The following is a 24,247-nucleotide window of genomic DNA, read 5'->3' as shown; positions in this document are numbered from 1 at the left end:
TCTATTTTTAGACCTAATTTCCATAGCATTGACAAAATCAACCTAGCTTGAACAAACTTACATCTGCTCATCAAATGAGACCTACACAAGAAGTCAAACTCAATCGGCCCAGTAGTTTTGGAGAAGATTTTTGAAGTATTTTTACCCAAATTCTATTTTAGACCTTATTTGCATTATTATCATCATTCTCTAAATAATCCTGTAGATCGCCTGACCTAGCTTTAAAGTCACCACATATGATAGTCAGACAGTTAAGGTACAAGCTAGCTAGTTCCTCTTAGCATGCATATTGTGACAGACCTTCAGGTGATAGGTATACCACGCAGACGAGCAATGAGTTAATCTTTTGTAAATCTAATGATATCCTTAGCAAATCATTACTAGTGCTAGGCAGGTGCACTACATTAGTGACAATAGAATTTCTAACATGTAAAGTTTTTCCACCAGAATGTCTGCCAAAATGACATTAATGGAAAAGAAATCTGAAAATGTAAAATGATTTGAGTCCTTAGCACGTCTTAGTAAAACGGAAGGAAGAAATGTAGTTAAAGAAATCATTATCAACTTACTAACCAAACCATTTATGTTCCAACAAATGTATTTCAAATGAGCTGAAATAATTTTGTCATCTGGCAATTTGTGACCTTTAATGTTACGTAGTACGGTTGTATTTTGAACAACAACTTGACCAAACCCCTATGGATCATCAAGTCCTGTGTCTTGCTGAAGAGAGCTTCTTGGGTCCGTGTATATACCGTCCATTTGTTTTTCGTTTGTCTATTGCAAACAAGAGGGGGGGGGGGTGCAAGATGTGCAATGTCACGAGAAAAGCAGCTTTTGATTTATCATTATATGATTTAGAAAATAAACACAGGTGGCGCCTTTCATTTTCTTTTGTTCCGACTATAAAACGGAAAACGAACAAAGACAGTTTGTTTACTATCGATTGAGTATACGGTGATAGAGAATGAGTAGTTTTTCTTGATTCCTTTTCTCACCATGAAAGCGAAAAATGAAAACTGAACACAGGTTGGTTTTTCATTTCATTGATTAATTGTGTTAAAATGAAAAAGGAAAAAAAGGAACAGAGTTTGTTTTCCGTTTTTTGTATTATTATAAAACAAAACGACAATGGAAAAAACAAATTGTTTTCCTTTTTCGTTTTCCGATCGAGAAAACGAAAAACGAAGCAGTTTTTCGTTTTTCTTGTTTGCAATAGACAAACGAAAAACAAATGGACGGTATATACACGGACCTTCTTGTCAAGACTTGATCATTTCTTCCTTTCTGTTCTTCTGACATTACTATCACCTTGTCATAGGTATAAACTTGTCGGCCACTGGATTCTGACATTACTATCACCTTGTCATAGGTATAAACTTGTCGACCACTGGATTCTGACATTACTATCACCTTGTCATAGGTATAAACTTGTCGGCCACTGGATTCTGACATTACTATCACCTTGTCATAGGTATAAACTTGTCGGCCACTGGATTCTGACATTACTATCACCTTGTCATCGGTATAAACTTGTCGACCACTGGATTCTGACATTACTATCACCTTGTCATCGGTATAAACTTGTCGACCACTGGATTCTGACATTAATATCAGCTTGTCATATTTCACTCTTGCTTTCACAGACCTGTTGTCTTCCATAATTTCATGTCGTTTGGCAAATAGTTTCCTATGGATAGCTCTTGTTCGTGGTGTAAAGTCTTTTATCAACTGATACGTTTGTCCCCTTTAATTTCACTGCCTTGTTTAGGACTTCTTGTTTATTATTCTTAAAGAACGTAAACATGGCAATAATTGGACGAAAGCTGCGTACCATTGGGCCATTGTCAATATGATGTACACATTCAAGTGAAATGTTTTTATGTATGCCGACGTTTATTTTTTGGGGTGCACAGCACCAATCACACAAAATATGCATGGACACTCTTCTAATAAATGTTATTGTCATCATCTTATCAGGGGAGCATATATGCAATGTCACACCAAGAAAATTCTAACTATATCATTCAATATGTTTTGTACTAGTTGAATACAAAATAAATGCATAAATCTACTGTCAAGAAATAGATAAAGAAAGAACATTTCTTACCAAAGTGTGCTGGCTAATTGTTAACACAAAAATTGGAGCTCTGTCATCCAGATAATAAAGATTTAAGTTTTCAGAAGGACAATGATAAGATGTGATAGTTCCAAACAAAACATGCATTATGTAAATAATTTTCACTTTCGTCCCATATGTAGTATCCTTGATGGTGACTGTTGATGTCACTGAAACTTGAGTTAAAGCAGGTTGGGATATGTAGCTTACATGTTGCATTTAAGTCGTCAATTTTAGCTATTGATGCTGAAGTCTTTGCTTTGTCGGCACCAATGCCGTTAGCACATCATCATCAGTGCTTTCATCATTGTGGTACATCATGGATGATGATGACTACATGAATGCCAACTACATTGATGCTGAAGATACAACATTGATGAACACTATCTGCGCATGTGCCATTTTCACCATTTGCCAGAGAGAGTGAATTTTTCAGTTGATGATGATGGTCCCAAATGGCCTATGCAACCAATGCCATCATTGTCTTCAGGCTTTGATGCTGAAGGCTTAAAAAGGCATTTTCTGTGTAATTCTAGTGATGATGATGGGCTCAACCAGTTTTTCATATCGTGATAATGATGATGATGATGATGATGATGATGATGATGATGATGATGACGACAAAGATGGTGGTGTTACAATAATAACAGAAAGCATATGTGATATTGATCAAAATACATAATTATACAAGTGCATACATTTCACTTATTTAACAAAAAATAAGACCACTTTCATTTACATCAAATAATATGCAGGTCTAGTAACACAAAGCTAAAAATCAGAACAGAAAACTTGGGTCTTTATCAAAAAAAGTCTAGAAATATAATGGTTACAGATTGTTGATAGTATCTACCTCATAAAAACCGACTGCTAAGAATTTAATCTTGGATTAGTGGAAAGAAATAGAAAGAATGGATGAAAGAATAGAAGAGAGTTAGGGTCAAGAAGACAAGTGAAATCATACATTCATTCTCTACTTGTCGTTAGGTCAATGGCGCTGGCACAACTGTCAAGTTATGAGCTATTGTTAAAATGTTCAGTTTCATATGCTGATCCAGCCTTGATGTTATCTACATGTAATATACACTTATCAATTACTGCTGCTAGGGGCATTATCTTTGTTGTTGGGTGGCTATATGTTTATTTTTTAAAAGTTACCTAACAATCCCTAGTATCTTTGCAATATACATTGTACATCATTCTTTCACTGTTACTATGGATGTGGTCTTGTTGCTAGGCATACAACATGTACAAATAAACTAACATTGTTTGGGATGTTTATTCAAATGCCTATCATTGCCAATCCGGCTTACTTTTGAAACATACACCATCATTTGATTGTTGCTATGGGTATCATGGGTGTGGTCTTGTTACTAGGCACATTGCCATATACTTGTTGAATATTTATTCACTAGCCTATCCAAAAATGTTATCTTTGCATAATTAATATACTGTCATGTGGCTGTTGCTAAGAGCATGATTATGGTTGCTAGGGCCAGTTGTGTCAATGTCTGTATATATAACAATACAAAACCAATGTTAGTTTTACATTACTATACTCCTCGTATAATTCCGCAGACTAATACAATTTTGAGCTCGTAGGTGAGAATTTATAGTCAGTGGAATAATAAGAGGAGTATTATTATGTAAAATTAACATTGATTTCATGGGATTAAATACTTATCACATTAAAAAAAATTTATGTTGGTTGACATGGAATTAAAATCAGACTGCATTGTTACGTGGCAGTAATCAAACTGTGATCATGTGATCATATGCAAATCATGCTGATCTCACTCAATTATTACTAATTGCACTCCGACCTCAATCTTTTGTTTGTACATTCAACTTGACTCATTCATAAAGCCGTAGTTTGCTACATTCTCACAGTTTTTATTCATAACAGGTCACACCAAAGTTCACTATACATGATGAGTCTCATCTATTAAAAACACATTCATTTGAATACAGTACATCTGTATTTCCACATGTTCCAATGCATACAGAGTCTTTCACCACGGACATTACGAATAAAAAAGACTTTACAAATAGAGATACTCTCACAATCAATCATACATTGGATCATACAAGAATACACTTGAACTGGAACAAATATCTTGACAATTGAAATTCAACTCTTTAACATGATAATCAAACAAAACTGAGAACACTAACACATGACATGTTTCAATGATAAGTAGAACTTTGCAACAGTTCAAATTCTCTGGTTTGCAATCTTTTCATTATGACTGTGAACTTTATTCGCTACTATCATAGATGAGTCCAATTCAACGGCATTTAGGTGGACGATACGGTGGTGTTTCAGCATTGATGTTAACCTTGACATTTACTGTGCAATTAAAGATGCACTGCCAACACCTCCAGTTGCTGTAGCCATGGGGTTTTCAACATTAGCTGAAACAACAACCGTATTATTGACATGAGTCATTACTGCATTTGAAGTTGAACTGACACTAACTGCTTCTGGCATTTTGAATGGTGCATTACACTGCTGTTGTATACTTGACATTGGAGTTCCTGCTGGGTTTGCATCTGTTGACTGCTTGAACCTGATAATAGCTTATTTAGACATTCGTTGTTGGTTGGTCTCCATCAAATTAATAGCATAATGGATTATGCTTTGGAAATTTTGGCGACCATACAACTGCATCAACTTTGTTGGCAGTAGCCCACTGACGTGTACGTTATGGTTTGTCTTCCTACCTTCAATGCCAGCTTGTTCGCACATTGTGCTAAGGATGTAACAAAGAATTCAAAATCGGAACAATTGTGGGGCAAAGTGCTAGATCTAGCACTTCGCCACTTTTTGACAAATGTGCTAGATCTAGCACTTCGCTAAGTGCTAGATCTATCACTTTGTCAAAAAGTGAACAAAGAGTGGCAAAGTGCTAGATCTAGTATATGTATACACCAGAAAAAACAAGTATTATGTGACTCCCAGACAAAGGGTCGATCTTTAGATCAGGTCATCGGTAAATATGTCATGTTATACCGGTAATGGACATGTTATTACTCTGTGTAAAACGTTACTTCCCGTGTTTAACAACCTTTTTTTTCCATATGTTTTTCGTCTGTTTTTCCAATGCATACTTCGTAATTTTAAGTAACGTTCAGTTTTGTACTTTTTCGATGTTCTATGCGGCGAAAACTACAGCACCTGGTCTTTCTGGTGCCACATTTCGCACTCCGTACTTGACAACGGCTTGACACCACTACCAACAATCGTAGAGTTTGATTTTTCTTTTGTTTATTTTTCAAAGGCAGAACCAAGTTCCTGCTTAGACATTTTCTGGTAGCGTTCAGTTTTGTATCTACTTAGAAATGTTTAGCAGTTTTTTCAGTTTTGTATTTTCCGATTTTGTATGAAGCAAAAACTACAGCACTACTAGCCTGGTCGTTTTGGCACCATTTTTCATACTCCGTACTTGACAATGGTTGTTCTGTGTGAAAGTTTCCGGTGTTTTGTTTTTAAAGCTTCATACCGTGGTCATTTCGGCACCACTACTCAAGGATATAGGAGTCCCATTTTCCAATATTTTCGTCATTTTCATATTACCGGTATTTTTTCCCTAGAATTTAGTGTGATTTTAACTATAAATGTCATTTAATGAATCTATTATTGCCATTTTAGCAAGGCAAGAGGACAATGAATGAAATTTGCAGAACAAACCTTTAGGCTCGTCAAGATTAGAGTCAAGACATTTTGCACCAGTCCACTTGATATTCTCTTTCATTATTATTTCTGAATAATTAGGTTGGCTATTCTGTGAGATGACTGCGTACATTGCGACATGTATCATTGATCTGAGTGAAGTGTGTTGTAAATAAAAGCGTTTGTGTAGTGTGTGTGTGATATTGTCTTCAATAAAATAAATCTTTTATATATGTGTTGCGGGACTTCTTTTTAGTACATTCGCGTGTGTTGCTAACACATACATCGTTATACATCATTTGTAATTGTTGAAAATTCACGTCAATATACTGACAGTAATGTTTCTAGTAGTTTACATTTGGAAATGGAAATACTGGCATTGTAAACAATAGTTTCACGATTGCATCATACAATTGACGGCGTTTTATAATGACGTGTCTAGACTGTCAAATGACCTATCGTTTGTGAAGAAATTGCCAAGCCTTCCTAAATTACTTCATGCTTTAGAATTTGCACAAACAAGAAATAAGTTTCAAATGCCAACATGTACAATCTAGCTAAATTTCCCGATTTGTTCTTATCTATCGATGTTTTTTTCATTTGTAAAATGTTAGTTGACATCGAGGTGGTCAAAAGCATGACGCATGACACTTGAGGTGATAGTGAGTATCCTTTTCACAGACAATGTGCTGACAACCCAACAACAACTGCCGCCGACAACCCATTTTCGATGCCAAAATCTTGTGAACTTCTCAGTTGAAATGCCCCCCCCCCCTCTCCCCCTCTCCCTCTCTCTCTCTCTCTGTCTCTCTCTCTCAATCGATCGATCGATCGATCGATCGATCTACCTACCTACCTACCTACCTATCAATCGATCCATCCATTCATCGCCAAGTTTTATTAAAACCTCTCAACACACAAATTATCATTAACAGAAATAATAGCACTAGGCAAAATGAGACTCTGATACATAATGAGAAATAAACGTCCTTTCACGCAAAAATCACATATAACAGACAACAACAATAAAAAAAACAAGTCATTGAGAATGACATATTCCCCGCTATAATTGGGTTTTAAGGAATTATCACTACTCTGATCACGCAACAACATTTGTGAACCTAAAACAAACAGACTTAGATATGTTGTGTGTGCTTGTTGGACATGGAATATGCCTCCAACAATAAAGGTTGGTTGGGTATGGGGGATCATATCACGATGAAAATGGAGTCGAGTTATGGCTTTGGACATGGAAAATTCACAAACAAAATGGCTGCCAGGCAGCCATATTGGATCGTATCACGACGAAAATGGATATGCACATGTATGTCATAGAACACTGTCCTAATACCAACTTTAAATGAGATCTGTTCAAGCATGTCTGAGTTATGGCTTTGGACATGAAAATTCGCAAACAAAATGGCTGCCAGGCAGCCATATTGGATCGTATCACAACGAAAATGGATATGCACATGTATGTTATAGAACACTGTCCTAATACCAACTTTGAATGAGATCTGTTTAAGCATGTCTGAGTTATGGCTTTGGACATGGAAAATTCACAAACAAAATGGCTGGCAGGCAGCCATATTGGATCGTATCACAACGAAAATGGATATACACATGTATGTCATAGAACACTGTCCTAATACCAACTTTGAATGAGATCTGTTCAAGCATGTCTGAGTTATGACTTTGGACATGAAAATTCGCAAACAAAATGGCTACCAGGCAGCCATATTGGATCGTATCACAATGAAAATGGATATGCACATGTATGTCATAGAACACTGTCCTAATACCAACTTTAAATGAGATCTGTTCAAGCATGTCTGAGTTATGGCTTTGGACATGAAAATTCACAAACAAAATGGACGGACGGACAGACGCACGGACGGATGGACGGACGGACGCACGGACAGACGGAACCCAATCCATAAGTCCCCATTCCGGACTTCGTCCGCGGGGACTAACAACCCCAGAGAACTACTTAGAGGCGATAAAACTCACCATGTATATCATGCTTATCGATGCGAACAACCACGTTATATCCAGCCGTTGGAGGCGCTTCGTTGTTTACAGTCCCGCACTTCTTTGCTTTCTGGCGAAGTGCTAGGTCTAGCATTTCGGCGAAAACTAACAAAGTGCTAGATCTAGCACTTTGACAAAAACCAATTAAGTGCTAGATCTAGCACTTTGCCCCGCAACTGTTAAATTTTGGACCATTTCGCTACCTCGCTAAGGATAGAGTCAAGTTTATATCTGGTTTGTATGTACAAAAATGTAGTTGATAGCAAGGTAGAACACAGAATTGCTAGTGAGATGTGTACAGAGGTACGTATATTGTACGTGCAGACAGGACAACAGCTGAGGTCGGTACTAACAGTGACAACTTTCTGTGGGTAGGCCAGTGGTTGTTCACTCACTTTTTCCAATGATCCCGTTTTTTTTTCTTCCTTGTTGAACTCCAAATACTTGATACCATCTACAGTACGCTTCAATGTGATGTCTCCTGATGTCATCTGCCTACTCTCCTGGCAACCACGGAAGCCAAAGTGCTTTGGTTGTTTAACCAGATGACAAAGAACATAACAATGCTTCTGGTGAATGGTGCCTCATAACACATGACCCGTAATGATGATTTTCTTCGCATTTGGTTAATTCTTCGGTGGCATTAGGTTTGTTGCCACATCCCTCTTTTGTTAGTTGTGACTGCTTAGCATGTAGGGTCTTCTGTGAACTGGTTAATTCTTTATCTCTGACAATTGATAATGAGTAGCCCTGCTCATTTAGGTAACAATCGACACCTGATGGTCTTATTGCCCTTATCCATTTGTAGAATTGATTTACAGTAAAATGTATAGATCACACTGTGCTCTTCTTTCGCTGTAGTTCAATCAGCTCCTGTTCATCAGCCTCATTGTAGTGTATATAACATGTATTTTGCATAGGCATGGGCAAGGGATAGGAACATCTGAAAAATTGTCCATACCTGTTACTCCTAGTAACTCGGCAACTAATCTGAAGAGTCAGTTCCTTTATGTCATCATCCATACTTTCTCCTGATGCCTCACCCATCTTGGAATGTTGACAGTAAAATAGTTCAAAAACAAGCAACTACTACAGCACGACCTCATATTATTCAAGTTTCTGAACTACATGTAGGTCAAAGGTAGACAACAATTTAATGTTCCCACCTACGAGATGGGCATGAATGCATTTATAACATTTAACATTTATTTCATTTCTAAAGTACTTCCTCTATTTTTTCAAAATATTCAAAAGTGCTACACAATAAGTTAAAAGAGATAGTAAAACATACCATTAAAAAAAAAAATTAATACATACTACTAACTAGGTAAAGTTCTAAAAAGTGTTTTTAAAAACACATACAAGGGGGAAAATCAACTATTTCAAGTTTTAAAAAGGTACATCTTCAACCCTCTTTTAAATTACCCCACTTTATCTATAAACATTTCAACTCTTCTGGAATGGAATTCCAGAGTCTTGGACCACAGACGGTAAAAGCCCTATCGTTCAACTTATTGCAAGATTGTAACTACTATTTGTTCTTAGATTATAATTGGTATTGTGAACTGCCTCAATCATTTCTGTTATGTACACCGGAGCCTTGCCATTTAGAGCTTTAAAAACAAGCAAAAATGATCATGAATTCTACCCGTGCCTTAACAGGAAGCCAATGCAACTCAATTAGTGATTGTGACTCATTATCAAATTTCTTCAAGCATTTGACAACACACACTGCTCTATTTTGTAGATGTTACAATTTGTCAAATAAGTAATGTGGAATACCATAAGACATAATTGCATTGTTCTATTTTGTAGACGTTACAATTTGTCAAAAAAGTACTGTGGAATACCATAAGACATTGCATTGTTCTATTTTGTAGACATTACAATTTGTCAAATAAGTACTGTGGAATACCATAAGACATAATTGCATTGTTCTATTTTGTAGGCGTTACAATTTGTCAAATAAGTACTGTGGAATACCATAAGACATAATTGCATTGTTCTATTTTGTAGACGTTACAATTTGTCAAAAAAGTACTGTGGAATACCATAAGACATAATTGCATTGTTCTATTTTGTAGACGTTACAATTTGTCAAAAAAGTACTGTGGAATACCATAAGACATAATTGCATTGTTCTATTTTGTAGATGTTACAATTTGTCAAAAAAGTACTGTGGCATACCATAAGACATAATTGCATTGTTCTATTTTGTAGACATTGTAATTTGTCAAATAAGTACTGTGGCATACCATAAAACATTGCATTTGCGTAATCCAGGTGGGAACTGATCAGTGAGTGAACTATACTTTGATTGAGATATTGCATATTCGACGTAAATTGTATAAATTGTGGTTAACCCGTTTAGATACTTGACTGACATGATGGATAACTTAGAGTCTAACCAACCACCAAGGTTATAAACATTATCGACTAATTTGATTCTATTATTTCCAACTGTGACATGGTCAAAACTAATCTTGGCAAGTTGTTGCCTGGTTCCAAAGAGTATATAACCTCTGTTTTAATACTTTCATTTAGTTTCAATCTATACTTCAACATCCAAGTTTGAATATCAGTAATACATTTCTCTAAAGAATTTACAATTATATTATTTTGACTATCTCAGTATCTGTCCGTAATTCAGAAATAAACTTACACAGATTGAAAATCACCCATGTATCCACATGTACTTTATTTGTAAATATACCATATACCCCAATATTTCCCTGTCTTCAAAACCTTCACTATTTAATTGTGCAAACATTTATTGCCGACATGCCATTGTTTACGGAAGTATATTAGCTGACGAGTGATCGTTTATTATTTAATTCTTAAAGATACACGCTACACTGCGTCTCAGCACATTGTACAATAAAATGTCACAGAAGAAAGGGCACAAATGACTTTCAAAAATTGCTTGCTGGTTAAAAGTTCTTTCAAATATGACGGATAAATATTTCAGAAGACAGCCAGTGGATCAAAACAAATCACTCATTGAATAGCATCACACATTAAAATAGAGAGTCTACTGTCCTGCAGTGAACCTGGCAACTCAACTTGAAATCATCAAATTAGATACTGTCTAAAAAGATGCGTCTTCAACCCACTTTTGAACATGTGAATAGTCTCAGTGCTACGAATATCAAATGGTAGTGCATTCCACAAGAAGGGTGTGCAAACTGAGAGGGCTCTTTGTTTGTATGTTTTGATAAAGTTGCCACATGATTGAATTAAATGCAGCTTCTCGGCTGATCTACGATCTCTAGTCGGAATGTACAATCAAACTAATATGCATTTGCAAGCAAAAGCGTAGTTCCAGGGCACAGTTAGGGACATCACATTCTATATCAAAATGGTTTGCTCAGTAAGTAAGATAGAGAAGGTAAGAACAAGCATGAAGGCTCTGTCCGAGTTAGCATCTAAGAAAAATAGGAAAAGTCATTGAGGACTCTGATACCTCCATCAGAGAGAAACATGCTACATGCAACACCATGTACCAACAACAAGCTCTGGAACTTGAAGCGAAAGAGAAACTCTAACACCCAGTATGTGTTACATCAAACTCAGTTCAATACACATAGTAAAAACATGATTTTGATTCGACAGTTTTGTACAAATAATCATGTCTTCTGTCAAAATAGTTAGTTTTTGGTAGTCATGTCTTTGCTGACATGACGTACGTGCCACTGTCCAAATATACGTATCTCGGCCTCTCTGTAAATTGCTGTTGACATTCATTTCACTCAGAATAAAACGATAAAAACATCTTGAATTGTTCATGATAGTTTAAATGATATTGATGTCGACATACGTCATTGACAAACAAATTTGCCAATAGACAAAAACTAGACTCAATTGGTATATCGCTACCACGTAGTAGTAGTAGTCAAGTACGCTTCACTTCAGAGCAAGTCACTGTACCCGAAGGCTGGCCCGATCGGGGGAGGAGTACCGGTACACGTGGAACTTCACTGGAAGCACATGTCGTGTGATTGTATGTTGGCGAGTCTATGCCAATTGTTTTTGGTAAATACAGATGGATTTCGTAAATAGGACAAGTTTAATATTCATCATCAAAGAGCTTTAGCCGTTCATACTTTTCAAGGGGTGTGGATAGAAAATCATTGAAAGATCTTGAACACAAGAAATCGTGTACTTGTACAGTGCAAGGTCACCGGAAGTACTGTACTTTGAGTGACTCATGTACATGTAGTTTTGACTTGCACTTGTGAATTTAGTTTGCAGTCAATTTACCTAATACTGTCAAAAACTGAGTAATGTGTCCCACATGATGAAATATTTTGCCATCCGTTAAAAACAATTTTCGCGTTTTCAAATTTGTGTTACGATCAAAGCAACCAAAATATGGATCATTGAAATTTGAATGCGGAAACACATAACCTTTGGACTCAGCATTTAAACACAACCCCTCAACTCCATAACTTTTAGTACAGTACCACCTCCAACACGATATTGTCAGCTATCAAAAGTTTTTAGCTTATGCAAATAGCGACAGAGATAGGAGGTCCCCAATGGCTAGCGTTTGCCACAGTGCATGCTGGGAAACACAAGAAAACTACGTGGAGACCCCCATAGACTTGTAAACCGGAAGTGGATAGAAAGTAAAAAACCACTGTGAGAGTAAATCAATAGTTCCAGGTCGCCCCTAGAGGGTGCCCTGGAACTAATTAGTTTGATCAGATACAGGGGTGCAGCTTGATTGATGATTTTGAAAGTGGTTAGCAGAATTTTGAATTTGATCCTTGCTTCAACTTGAAGCCAGTGCAATTCAACAAGTACTGGAGTGATGTGATCAAACTTGTGTGAGCAACTGACAAGATGCGCAGTGGCATTTTGAAGAGTCCGTAGACGGTTAATTTGAACTTTGATTTGAAATTTGAAGTTATTCCGTACAAGAGACTATTTACAGTAATCGAGGTGGGATGTTACAAATGTGTGGATTACTTTTTCTGTAGTTGCTTTATCCAAAAGTCGACAAATCTTTCCAATTCTGTGCAACGCGAAATACCCATTTCTACATATCTGACCGATTTGATTAGACATGGAGTCAACGTTATTTAGAATCACACCTAGATTCCGTACTGAAGAAGATGGAGTGATATCAATCTCACCAATCTTATAAGGCTAGTTAGCTCTGATACATCTGATTTAAGGCGTGAGGAGAAATGAACAACCCCAGTTTTATTGTCATTGAGTACCAACATATTGGACATCATCCAGCTACAAATATCGTCGATGCATGCTGGTGACGATTGACGAGATACGATCTGAACCAGGACAGAGCCATGCCTGTGATACCAAAACAAAATTGCAGTCTATTTAACAAAACCTCATGATCGATCGTATCGAAGGCAGCAGATAAATCCAGCATGACGAGAATTACATCTTTTTTGTCATTCAATGCACACATAATATTAATGTGGACGCGGAGACGGGCAGTTTCAGTAATGTGATTGGTTTGGTATGCACTTGGAGAAGGGCAGTTTCAGTAATGTGATGGGCTTGGTATGCACTTGGAGAAGGACAGTTTCAGTAATGTGATTGGCTTGGTATGCACTTGGAGAAGGGCAGTTTCAGTACTGTGATTGGCTTGGTATGAACTTGGAGAAGGGCAGTTTCAGTACTGTGATTGGCTATTTCCAGGAGCGTTGAGAATCCCAAAATAAACTCAGGGATGGTCACTTTATTCTTTGTTGATTTTATAGGACGGTAGACGACAATTACCGGTACATGCAGACATTGACTCAAAGACTGAAAAGTAATGTCTAAAGCTTCGAAATATTGAAACAAAGATGATCGCTTCTCAATGACACGAAGGTTGGAACCTGCTAACACTGCTACTCCATCCCCTTTTCTCTTCGAGTGAGGCTGCTGATTGAAGAGAGAAGCTCGGTAAAACTGGGTCATCTTGACTTTTGAGCCAAGTTTCTGTAATGGCTAAGATGTCCAAATTTTCAGTCAACAATGTTGACGTTATAGCACTGATCTTCCCATTAACAGAATGTGCATTCCTCAGACCAGCATTTAATTGTAATTTCTGGAGGCATGCGCAAACTCCCGGAATTTTGACTGGAACAGAGTCATATTTGTTTTTAATAAGGTGTGCACTCCTAGGTGCTATTATGGTACGAATAGGTAGCGACTCACCATACAAATGTAAGTAGCATCAACAGAGATAGGAATTTGCCGTAATAGCCGGTTCTGCACCTGTTCTGTTCGACCTTTTGACCCAAGACAATAACGATTGCTAATAATAGTTGGAATCGAAAACATTGGTTTGGGTGTTTGTGTCCAGCTTTACGACCACGATAACAAAACAAAGACTTAAGGCTTGGATCAGCATGTGGGTAAGCATTTTTAAAAAACGTTTTTTAGGTTACGGTTTCTATGGGAATGCTGAGGCAGTGAAAAAAGTTCCAATAGAACAGAGGGATTTGGGTTTTTGATCTGTCCTGTTTGACATCACACAGGTGGAGATTTCCATCCATTTGCATTGTGCATGTGCACGTAAGAAAACTTGCCTGAAATTTCAGCCCTATCCAGCGAATAGTTTTTGAGGATATTATTTTTTTACCAGAAATACTGCCAATGGTATTGTAGCACAACTGTACAGTTTTAAAAAAATGTTTACCCACATCCTGATCCATGCTAAGTACAGGTGTTCATTTGCTGAATGATTATCCAGTTGCCTATCCAACACTGTTGTTATCTTTGCAATATAAACGATCGTTTGACTGTTGCTCTGGGCGTGGTCTTGCAGCTAGGTATATTTGCATACATTTTTTTTGGACTATTTATTCATTTGTCTAATAAGGGAGTTGTACAGGCTAGGATGTCAGTTAAAATTCTCAATAAAAATATGTAAATCCACTTTAATAAATGTATTTAAACACATTTGAATAAGAATTAGCAAGGGGCAAACAGGAAATGTACAGAGGTAAATCGGCCTCAAACTGCGACTAGAATTAACAAATTTGTATTTTGCTGGGGAGTCTGATGCGCCCTCAATGATGATTCTCTGTCTATATCACGCAATGACGGCATTTTGTAGAAGGTTCAGAGGCCGTCAACACAGACTAGTAATTCAGACGCCTGCTGCCGATTTCACCCTGAAAATCTCAGACAGAGGGTGAGTAAATAAATATAACGTTCAACCTTTGATTTAGATGTGTTTCTCACTTTCCTATCCTATCCATGCGTTCTCGACACACGTACATGTGTATCACCATCATGTATTGTTGCCAAGTAGCTAGGACTAGCCGAGTAGATGGTAGGTGCATTTTTCCCTGATAGTGCACATCACCTATGCTGAGTAACTTATTGATTTCATGCGTGGGCAAGAAAGTAGCCTAAACATTATTCTTTTTTTTTTAACAGGATCATGCCAAAATGAAATGGACGGACTAAGACAAGAAGAGGTACAAAAGTGGTCGACAGACAGTGCACTGAGTAGCTAGATACTAACGCCGGTACCTAGTAAACGATTCCCAACTTATCCAAATTACTGTCTTAATAAATAAAATATTTGCTCGTGTATTTATAAGAAAGTTTTGACTTTTGTTAATAAATCATTGATCATATATAATACAACCAGACACTTGAGTTTATAAAATATTTGGATCCCACCCCCATGGGATGGCCATGTTGCATTCAGTTGTGCCTTTGCTTTCTACTCTGTTGTAGTAGAAATGTCATGTTTGTTATTTCATTTTGAATTCCATACATTATTGGTGATAAAACGTATACAGCATACTTTTTTAACACTACAATAAACTTACTCATTATCTCACTCACTTGCTTGCTCAATGACTGAGAGAAGACTAAGAGTAGTATAAAATTTACTGAAATTTGTAACTGTACATAATTGTTCTGGAAATGGCTTCTTCTAGCGAAGGTTTTACAAACAATAAATAAATAGACATATATAATAACTGTAACGTCATCATGACATGAGTCAGTAAGGAAAACTTACTGTAGACATAAATATTTCCATACAGTGAAAAATTCACAGACGTACAATTTCTGACTTGTCATGCACGCTTTCATTTGTGGACATTCCACGTGAAAATTTGACACTACTGCCACAATTGTTGACACATTGCAGGATGATTGAATATCAAATGTAGAATGACACATCATGAACAGATCTAGTCAAATGAAAGTTACGTTTTCTTTGCAGTCCGTAGGGGTATCTTCATTGACTGGTTGTGTACCTGCTGTTGCTTCTACTTCTTGTATAAAGTTATAAACCGTCTGTCGGCATCGCATTGCAGTCCCCACACTCGTAGAATCGTAGACCGTATGCGTAGACAGCGGGCTAGGCTGTGTGGGTCACTGGGCAATGGCTAACCTCGCTCTAACCTTGTCGCCAAAACTCTGTCTTGTGGCTACATGTATTCTTCCCTGGCCTTTAACCAGCATCTGACAAGGCTTTGTATGAAGCTTGGTCTTTCTTATTCCTATTTTTGGTTTCGGCATCTTCAAATTAGCCGTATTCCTGGCGATATGCGGCAATGGCTTGGCTTAGATCAGAGCTCAGCAACCGAGGCTACATGCAGAGTGTATATAACGCCCCGCATGCGCAATACACACACTTTGTTGTTGTCTCCCTGGCTTTGAAATAGTAAGCAAGCTTTACAGTACGATGCGTATTACTTATATAGAGCGTCTCTACAGTAGTCTAAAGGCAGACATGATCCATATGAAGATTGCCATTCATGCTAGAGGGGGTCCAAACAAACTAATTCACAGCCAAGTTTTCAACTAGCATTCATACGGCGGGGATGCGGTTTATGAAATATCGAAAAACAGCATTTCTTCTGTTTTTCACCATTTTGAGCTTATTTTCTTAATCATATTACTTGCTTATTCTAAAAAGCTAGGGAATTCGAGTTTCCTTTAGATTAATGGCAAGAACTTATTAGGTTTTGCTAAACACCATGAACATTAATGAGCAATTTGTGTAATTAATGGTTTTTGGTAATTAGGCTATATCTCAAGAGTGCACACTTCAAATTCAATATAATTTGGTACATACATTTGCAATACCTAAGCACATCTGTCCTGAAAAAAATATCAATGTAGCTTTCAGTTTTAACAAGATATTGACATTTTTCGGGAATTAGATGCGGTAGCCACACAAAAGAAGGTTGTCATTTCTGGTCAGGAAACGTTGCCTAAAGTGGTATGACGACACAAATTTTTTTTAATTGTTCATGGTTAGTTCTGCAGTTGTTTTCCCTGAAGTAGCAATTAATGTAGGGAGAGTTATCAGTCTGCATTGGTTGGACTAACACGAGAAAAAAGAAGAACGAGGTGGGGTATTCAAGTGATGCAAACTCACCAGAAAACAATCCTTGTTTTTTCTTGGCCTTAAAAATGCCTACCGTGAGATCTATGCTACAACTTTCTATAAAAGCTTCCCATTATTACATGTGTGGTTGGCCGTAAGATCGCATCTGCAAGCAATCTTACTGGAGATTTTGCTTACATAACTTCACACCATCTCTTCACAATTTCAAAATTGAAAATCTTGTTTTTACTTTTCTCAATACTCATGCATATTTCTATTTCTGAAAGCATGCATGAAGAGATCGTAGGTCAAACCAGGTCAGCTTCAACTTCCGGGTGAAATCACCAGCTTTCTATCATAAATTCTTGCTGGAGAATTTGCCAATTTGAAGATAAATACATACCATCTCTTCTTTGATCAAAATTGAAAATCTTCTCTCTTTTTTTTTAATATAAATCTTTCGATACAAAGGGCGAGTTTGTTGCCAGAACTCGTGCATTTTTTCATATTAACATATTATCACAACAATGCAATTGAGATAAGTAAATGTTGTTACTGTGTTGCAATGTTGGGTAGTGTACTCAGCACTATTCAGTGGTTCAATTGGGTCAAATTTTCCTCAGTTTTCCGACATTGATTGGCTTTGTTCTAGGCCGTTCAAAGTATTCGGGTTGCTTGTATAAAAGGTACGTATATCGAAATATATGTCGATAAGTTTCTGTCAGGATCTGAATTTTATATTTTGAGAAACCAAAGGAACTTGAGAGCCATGGAAATTCACCTCATCGTGGCATGCATCGTGGAATTCTTGAACTGAGTACACAAAAGGATATTACCGTAAACGAGTTGTATAAAATCAAAGTACAGACTGGTATCATGCTTACCATAAAGTATGTAAACTTTCTGCATACTAGCGATGGTACGATGGTTTGAATTGTGTTTATTATTTGCCATGGAAACTATTGTACATATCACGGTTATGCAGGGGATCGTGAAGGCGGAGCGAAGTCGAGTCAAGCTTTCCTGTCCTGAGAATAGGTAGCAACTTTTTCGACAACTAACTATTACTGTGACTTCAAAAATCACAGATATGGAGCTAAAATTCATTATGTTCAAACGATACCAATAAGCAATCCATAAATTTGTTCTGTATGTATGGGTAAATGTACGTGTGTCTGTATGTGTATCGCTGTATTAGAATAATTTCATTTCAAAAGCCATTACACCTGGTGCACCTGTTCCACAGAACTTCCACTACGTACACAGATTGGTATCACAAAGTCTTTTCTTATAGTTTGGCACACCTTTTTGCCAATTCAGGGGTATATCATGTACTAATAGCCTACTATAACAAGGTTGTTGTATTCCAGCAATGATTATGTGTAGGAACAAAAAACTTAATATCACCCTTACGGAAGGCATTCAGTTTAAATCTGGTTACACCTAATTTGCATATTACTGATGAGATCATATGCTTAATATTTCTTCATTTATATACCCCAGATGCATCCCCATTAAATTTCAGGCAAATCTGCTCAGTAGTTTTGAACAAGACACATTTTTAGTCCTAATTTGCATATTACTTATGGGACCACCATGTCATGAACAGTTCTTAGTCTAAACACCCTTGAGAATGTTCCCATGAAATTTCAGACCGATCTGCTCAGTACTTTTTGAGTTTAAGTTTTTTGACCCAAATCACACATCGGTGGTAATATTTTGATTTGAGCAATTTCCCAAACAGACACCCAAGGTAATACACCCACCAAATATCATGGTAATTGGTCCAGCGGTTTTTGACTTTAACAAGTTTAAGTTGTTTACACACACACACACACACACACAGAGACAGAGACAGACAGACACTTTTCCATGCCTACTGAACCTTACATGTATATCAGTTCAGTTGTGCTAAAAATTACATTTTTAGACCTAATTTGCATATCACTAATAGGATCATCATGACATGAATATTTCTTCATCTTCATACCTCTAAAAATATTCCAACGAAATTTCAGACCAATCTGCCCAATAGTTTTGGGGTTTACATTTTTAAAACCAAAATCACATTTTTTGACCCATACCACACACCTGGGATGCGATCATTTTTATTTGTCATGAATAATTTCCCAACCAGACACCAAAAGGTACAAGAACTTGTGATATTGGAAGATCACACCAGTTTTAAAGCTATGCCAAAGATAATTGAGTTCAAAAAATGGTATATACATGTATCATTTATCACACATGTCTTTATCATTACAAATTGCAATGTCATTTGATTGGACCTTTTAAAAGGGAAAAAGTATGAAATGTAGTGTGGAACTTTTAAATAAAAATTGTTAGAAACAGAGAGCAATAACTGTGGTATTCATATCAGTCTGGTCAAATTCCATGTACTGCTGTATACCAGTCAGTGGTCTTGTGTGATCACATGACTGTCCAACATCAATCAAACTGATGTGTGATATTGATGTGTGATATTGATGTGTGCTATTGATCACTTAGAATTTGGGTTTTGTATGAGTGAATAAATATAAACCCAGTATACCTGTTTCCAATACTGCTCAAGACTTCCTTGAAAAAATCTACTATCTTCTCCAGATAATATTTCTGTCTCAAAAATACCACCTGTAAGAAGAAGAGCAAACTTAAAATACATGTACATATCTTGAGAAGATAAAAGCCTCAAATGTGAAATAAAAAAAATATTTGATAAACTTAGTACTATGACATAGCCCTGTGAAGCACAAGTGTAAGTGTGGTGTACTTGGGGTATTGGCATGAGTGCTTGCAGTAACTCTGTGGCTGTACTTTCATGAGTATAGTCAGCAGTGAAAATGCAGCAGAAAACACTGCAAACACAAGTAGTGCAAATATCACAGGGTTCCCATACTGGCTCACGCATGGTTCTGTTATTATACTTTATTGTCCACTTAACTATAACATTGAAATTTGCCTTTGGCACTAGGTGATACATACAAAAACAAGTCATTGAGAATGACATAGTACCCCGCCATGATTGGGTTTTAACCCTTTCACCACCAATTCCCGCTATTGCGGGAACGCTCTAGGGCGCCCACCAATTCCCGCTATTGCGGGAACGCCAAAGGTCATTCACCTACCTCGCCGTTATGCCGTTTAACGGCAGCTATTGCTGCAAAAATTGCTGCCATAACTAGTTCCACACATGCGTATTAGCCTTGATTATCTCCACAGCCATTTTGAAAGCATGACAGTGAACGGTATCTGGAGTACGATCCAAATGACGAGCGATTGTAAATTTTTGTGCGTTTTTCGCTCACGAAATCGAATTTCAACATGGCGGAAGTAATTAACGGCTCTCATAACATGGCCTACGATATAAATTATATCACTATCTTTGGATATTTCGACAGAATTTGACTTGAAATACATCGTTGAATACAAGTATTTAGCTATGGGAACACATTGTACTTGTATGTAAGCATCAAATTCCCGCTAAGACCGTGTGAGCTGCCGACAGCAGTTTACGGTTGAATTTTTGAATGTCGTTCAAATTTATGCAATCTTGTGACCGTGCCGACGCCCATGCTAACGTTCTGGGGGTAATTTTGGGCTATATAGTGGATTATTTGGGTTTTATTTCTTTTTGTTACGGCTCAATAATGACTTGTATTTGTATTAGCTCAGTGTGTAGAGGTAAGTGGAGGGAAACTTACTCGTGATATGGGCGATTTTCCGATCAGATTTTTTACGCGAGTTTTTCAATGTAAAATTCAAATTTCAACATCGCCAAAGCAAAATATGTCTCCCCAAACATCGTTTGCAATGTAAATAAATGGGCTGTTCGTAGAAATTTCCACTCAATTTTGACTATGAATACGATGTTTTATACAAGGAGATGGCTGCATGAACTCAATACAGTATATGGAAGGATCAGATTATCGCAACGTAACTTCAAAGTCCCGACTGCATATTTGCTTTCGTGGGTAAGCATGTCGGCGAAAAGTGTCATGTTGGCGTCCCGATTCGGACTCGTAAACTACCAATTTGGGAGCATTTTTTTACTGATTTTGAGGATAAATTTGGTGATAATTTTTTGATGTTCTGTCAAATAATGATATATAATTACACAAACTGATTTTTCAGAAGGTATTGGGGCGACGACTTCAGATATTTTTGTCCCTTTGATTGCCGGTGCAGGGCTGACTATTGCCTCGTAATCGGATTAGTGAGCCGTTAATTATTTTCGTTCAAATTTATTACGACTAAAAATAACATTTTCTGACAAATTTTCGCCGATTTTGACCATTTAACCAGAATACAGAAGTTTTGTAGGAACATAAATGTTGGTATTTTGAATTTTGTTTGTAATATAAATATTTTGTTTATTTGTGATATGTCAATAAATAAACAACCTATGTTTGTTTTATTAATATTTTATTACATTAATCCATATTTCGGTTATGTGTGTGATATTTGAATGTATGTATTTGGTACTATGATGTAGAAAATTTATTTTCCATTCAAATGATACCTTATTTTTAAAAAATAAGCAACTCCAAGTATTTTTATATCAGTTTGATTGCACTACACTCGCGCTCACATTATGTTAGTGAGGGGGCTGGTGGAAAACACACAATCCCATGAGGCCATTGGTGGTGAAAGGGTTAAGGAACTGGCAGTTTATGTTGTCATTTTCTTGATATCACTACTCTGATCACGCAACAACACTTATCAGATTGTATCACAACGAAAATGGATATGCACATGTATGTCATAGAACACTGTCCTAATACCAACTTTGAATGAGATCTGTTCAAGCATGTCTGAGTTATGGCTTTAGACATGGAAAATTCGCAAACAAAATCACTGCTAGGCAGCCATATTGGATCGTATCACGATGAAAATGGATATGCACAGGTTAAAGAACAACAATGTAAATAAAACAATGTTGCATTAAAAGACAAAGACGCTATAATTGTATAAAATGGAGGACCATATTAACCATCCAGAATTGATTGAAAATCTCAACTGCAGTGATGGGAGCTTTGCCCCTTGTTCATGATTTTGAAATGCTCATGTTTAACACTTTCATTGGGTAGATAATGTGTATACATGTATTCCTATGCGTAGTTTTCTATTGAAGTAGACCCCTACAAATGTTGTTTTATATGCATGATCAATATCTTTGTTATTGTACAAGTATTCTGGACAAAAATTTCGGGAAGTATGTTACTATAAAGGGGCATCATAAAAAACACCAAAAGGTCACACGACCCCACGAGAAGGTCACATGGCACTGGAGGCCATGCTGGAATTTTACCAAAAAACACAAAAAATGCAGAATGTGAAGTTTGATGAATGACGATTGACATGTGAATGAGCGCTGCTTGTCTTTGAGCTACAGTGTGTATTGTTTGTAAACAATCACTATCCACCCCTTGAATGATGTGATGTTAATGACGTACGGTAAAACAAAAGATGACTACATCGAGTGCATTGGAACGATCACACCTTCAATAACATCTCAATAAAGTTGATCTCCTATTGACCGCCCCTATGTCTTTTGTCTTTTGTACGATTCATAAAAGATTTGAAATGATTGTGAAATGGTGAGAACGACATGTCACACCCTGACTATAGTGTCGACTTTCAAACAACTTGTCGCATGAGATGTAACACAACCGTAGTTGCGGCATTGCTACTTTGACCATTGACTGTGATACCGAAAAGATGATTGTCGGCCAGAAGTGAAAGGAGTTTCGTTTCTTTTTCCAATAAAGATTTTCAAAGGTGTAAATCTATTTCAGCTTCGGCCTACCTATAAATACACATTTTCATGTCTGTGAACACTATTTATGGATGCAACCATGACAACAGTGCGTTGTTATCAGCTGTCGACCACGTCGTCGTCTTTCTTGTAAATACGTTTTTTTTCATTTCTTCTTGTATATTCAACTCATTATTTAGTTTTAGTATTAAATAAATACAGTTCATTAAAAAGGTTTCTATGTAGTACGGTACATTTCATTTGTCTGAGAGTGCATGTAACATGTGTAAGTGTGATATGCAGCATACGTGTACGTTCATTCTGTATGAGTGCGACCTTTTGACCCCGCCCCGTCCCATATCTTGATGCAGAACACATTTTCAGATGTCTGATGTCTGACAGACTGTCAACATCTAGCTGGGATGTATCTGACTATCTCTGGCCCTAGCTGATTGTAGTGTTTGCTGTGATTTTGAGATCTTTTTCTTGTTTTTATGCCCTTTTTTGTTCTGATGTTTAAAGGCAAGCAAACGCTACAAATTCCTGTAATGATAATGTTAATAGACGAGATCACACTGAAAACGTGAGCGAGATGTTAGAGTACTGCTCACTGCATGCGTTGCTACATTTGCCGATTTTGAAAGAAATTGAGGTACCTCTGAACACTTCTTAAGTCATAAATACTCCGTAATTAATGTTGGAGTTAGGAAATATTGGCACACAAGGCATAATTTAGAAGAAAAAATTCACCCAACCACAGTCCCTCTATCCCTCTATTAGGGGCCATTGTTTATGTATGAAGTTGTGATCTTACGTTTCATCACGTAATTAATCACGTAATATGAATGGCTTCTGTCTATTTGCATTTACATTTAAAGCAGGAATTGTAGCTTTGCCTCCAGTTAAACATCAGAACGAAAAAAAGTACAAAAACAGAAGAAAAGTCCTAAAAATCACATCAAACACTACAATTATTGCAGTTACTCAGGCCCAAATATCGTATTACTTTACGTGATGAAACGTAAGATCACAACTTCATACATAAACAACGGCTCCTAATTAGGATTAAAAGATTATTGCTACAGCAAATAAGTGACAACATCACATCAAGTGAAAAGCCGTGTTTCTAGTCTGTCTTTTTAGTGGTCTGAGATTGTAAAATGAGTATGCAGTGCAGTATATTTTTTAACCAGACTCCTGGTAACACTGTAGAAATGAGATGACCATCTCGTGCCCATTAAGTTGACTGGTTTGTTAATGCCCTCATTATTAAGTATACATCTCCCAAATCTCTCATTTCCCTCCATGCTTTGATTACGTTGATCTTCAAATATTCACATAAATAGTTTA

General features: G+C 36.9%; 1 protein-coding gene across 5 annotated transcripts in view; it reads right to left on the bottom strand.

Annotated features, from left to right (window-relative positions):
• Positions 1–24,247, bottom strand: part of LOC144433597 (vacuolar protein sorting-associated protein 18 homolog) — a 320,975-nt gene that overhangs the window by 228,451 nt on the left and 68,277 nt on the right. For 4 of the 5 annotated variants that reach the window (XM_078121923.1, XM_078121925.1, XM_078121924.1 and 1 more), the window contains one exon: positions 19,694–19,773. In XM_078121923.1, the coding sequence (XP_077978049.1) occupies positions 19,694–19,773 (80 nt within the window). Of the gene's footprint in view, positions 1–2,972; positions 3,003–19,693; positions 19,774–24,247 lie in introns of all 5 variants that reach the window. The other variant, XM_078121926.1, reaches the window with a different exon arrangement.

Source organism: Glandiceps talaboti, chromosome 4 (genome assembly GCF_964340395.1).
Source record: "Glandiceps talaboti chromosome 4, keGlaTala1.1, whole genome shotgun sequence".
Taxonomy (NCBI): Eukaryota; Metazoa; Hemichordata; class Enteropneusta; family Spengelidae; genus Glandiceps; species Glandiceps talaboti.
Note: the sequence above shows the minus strand (reverse complement) of the source record. Positions and strands in the feature narration are given on the sequence as shown.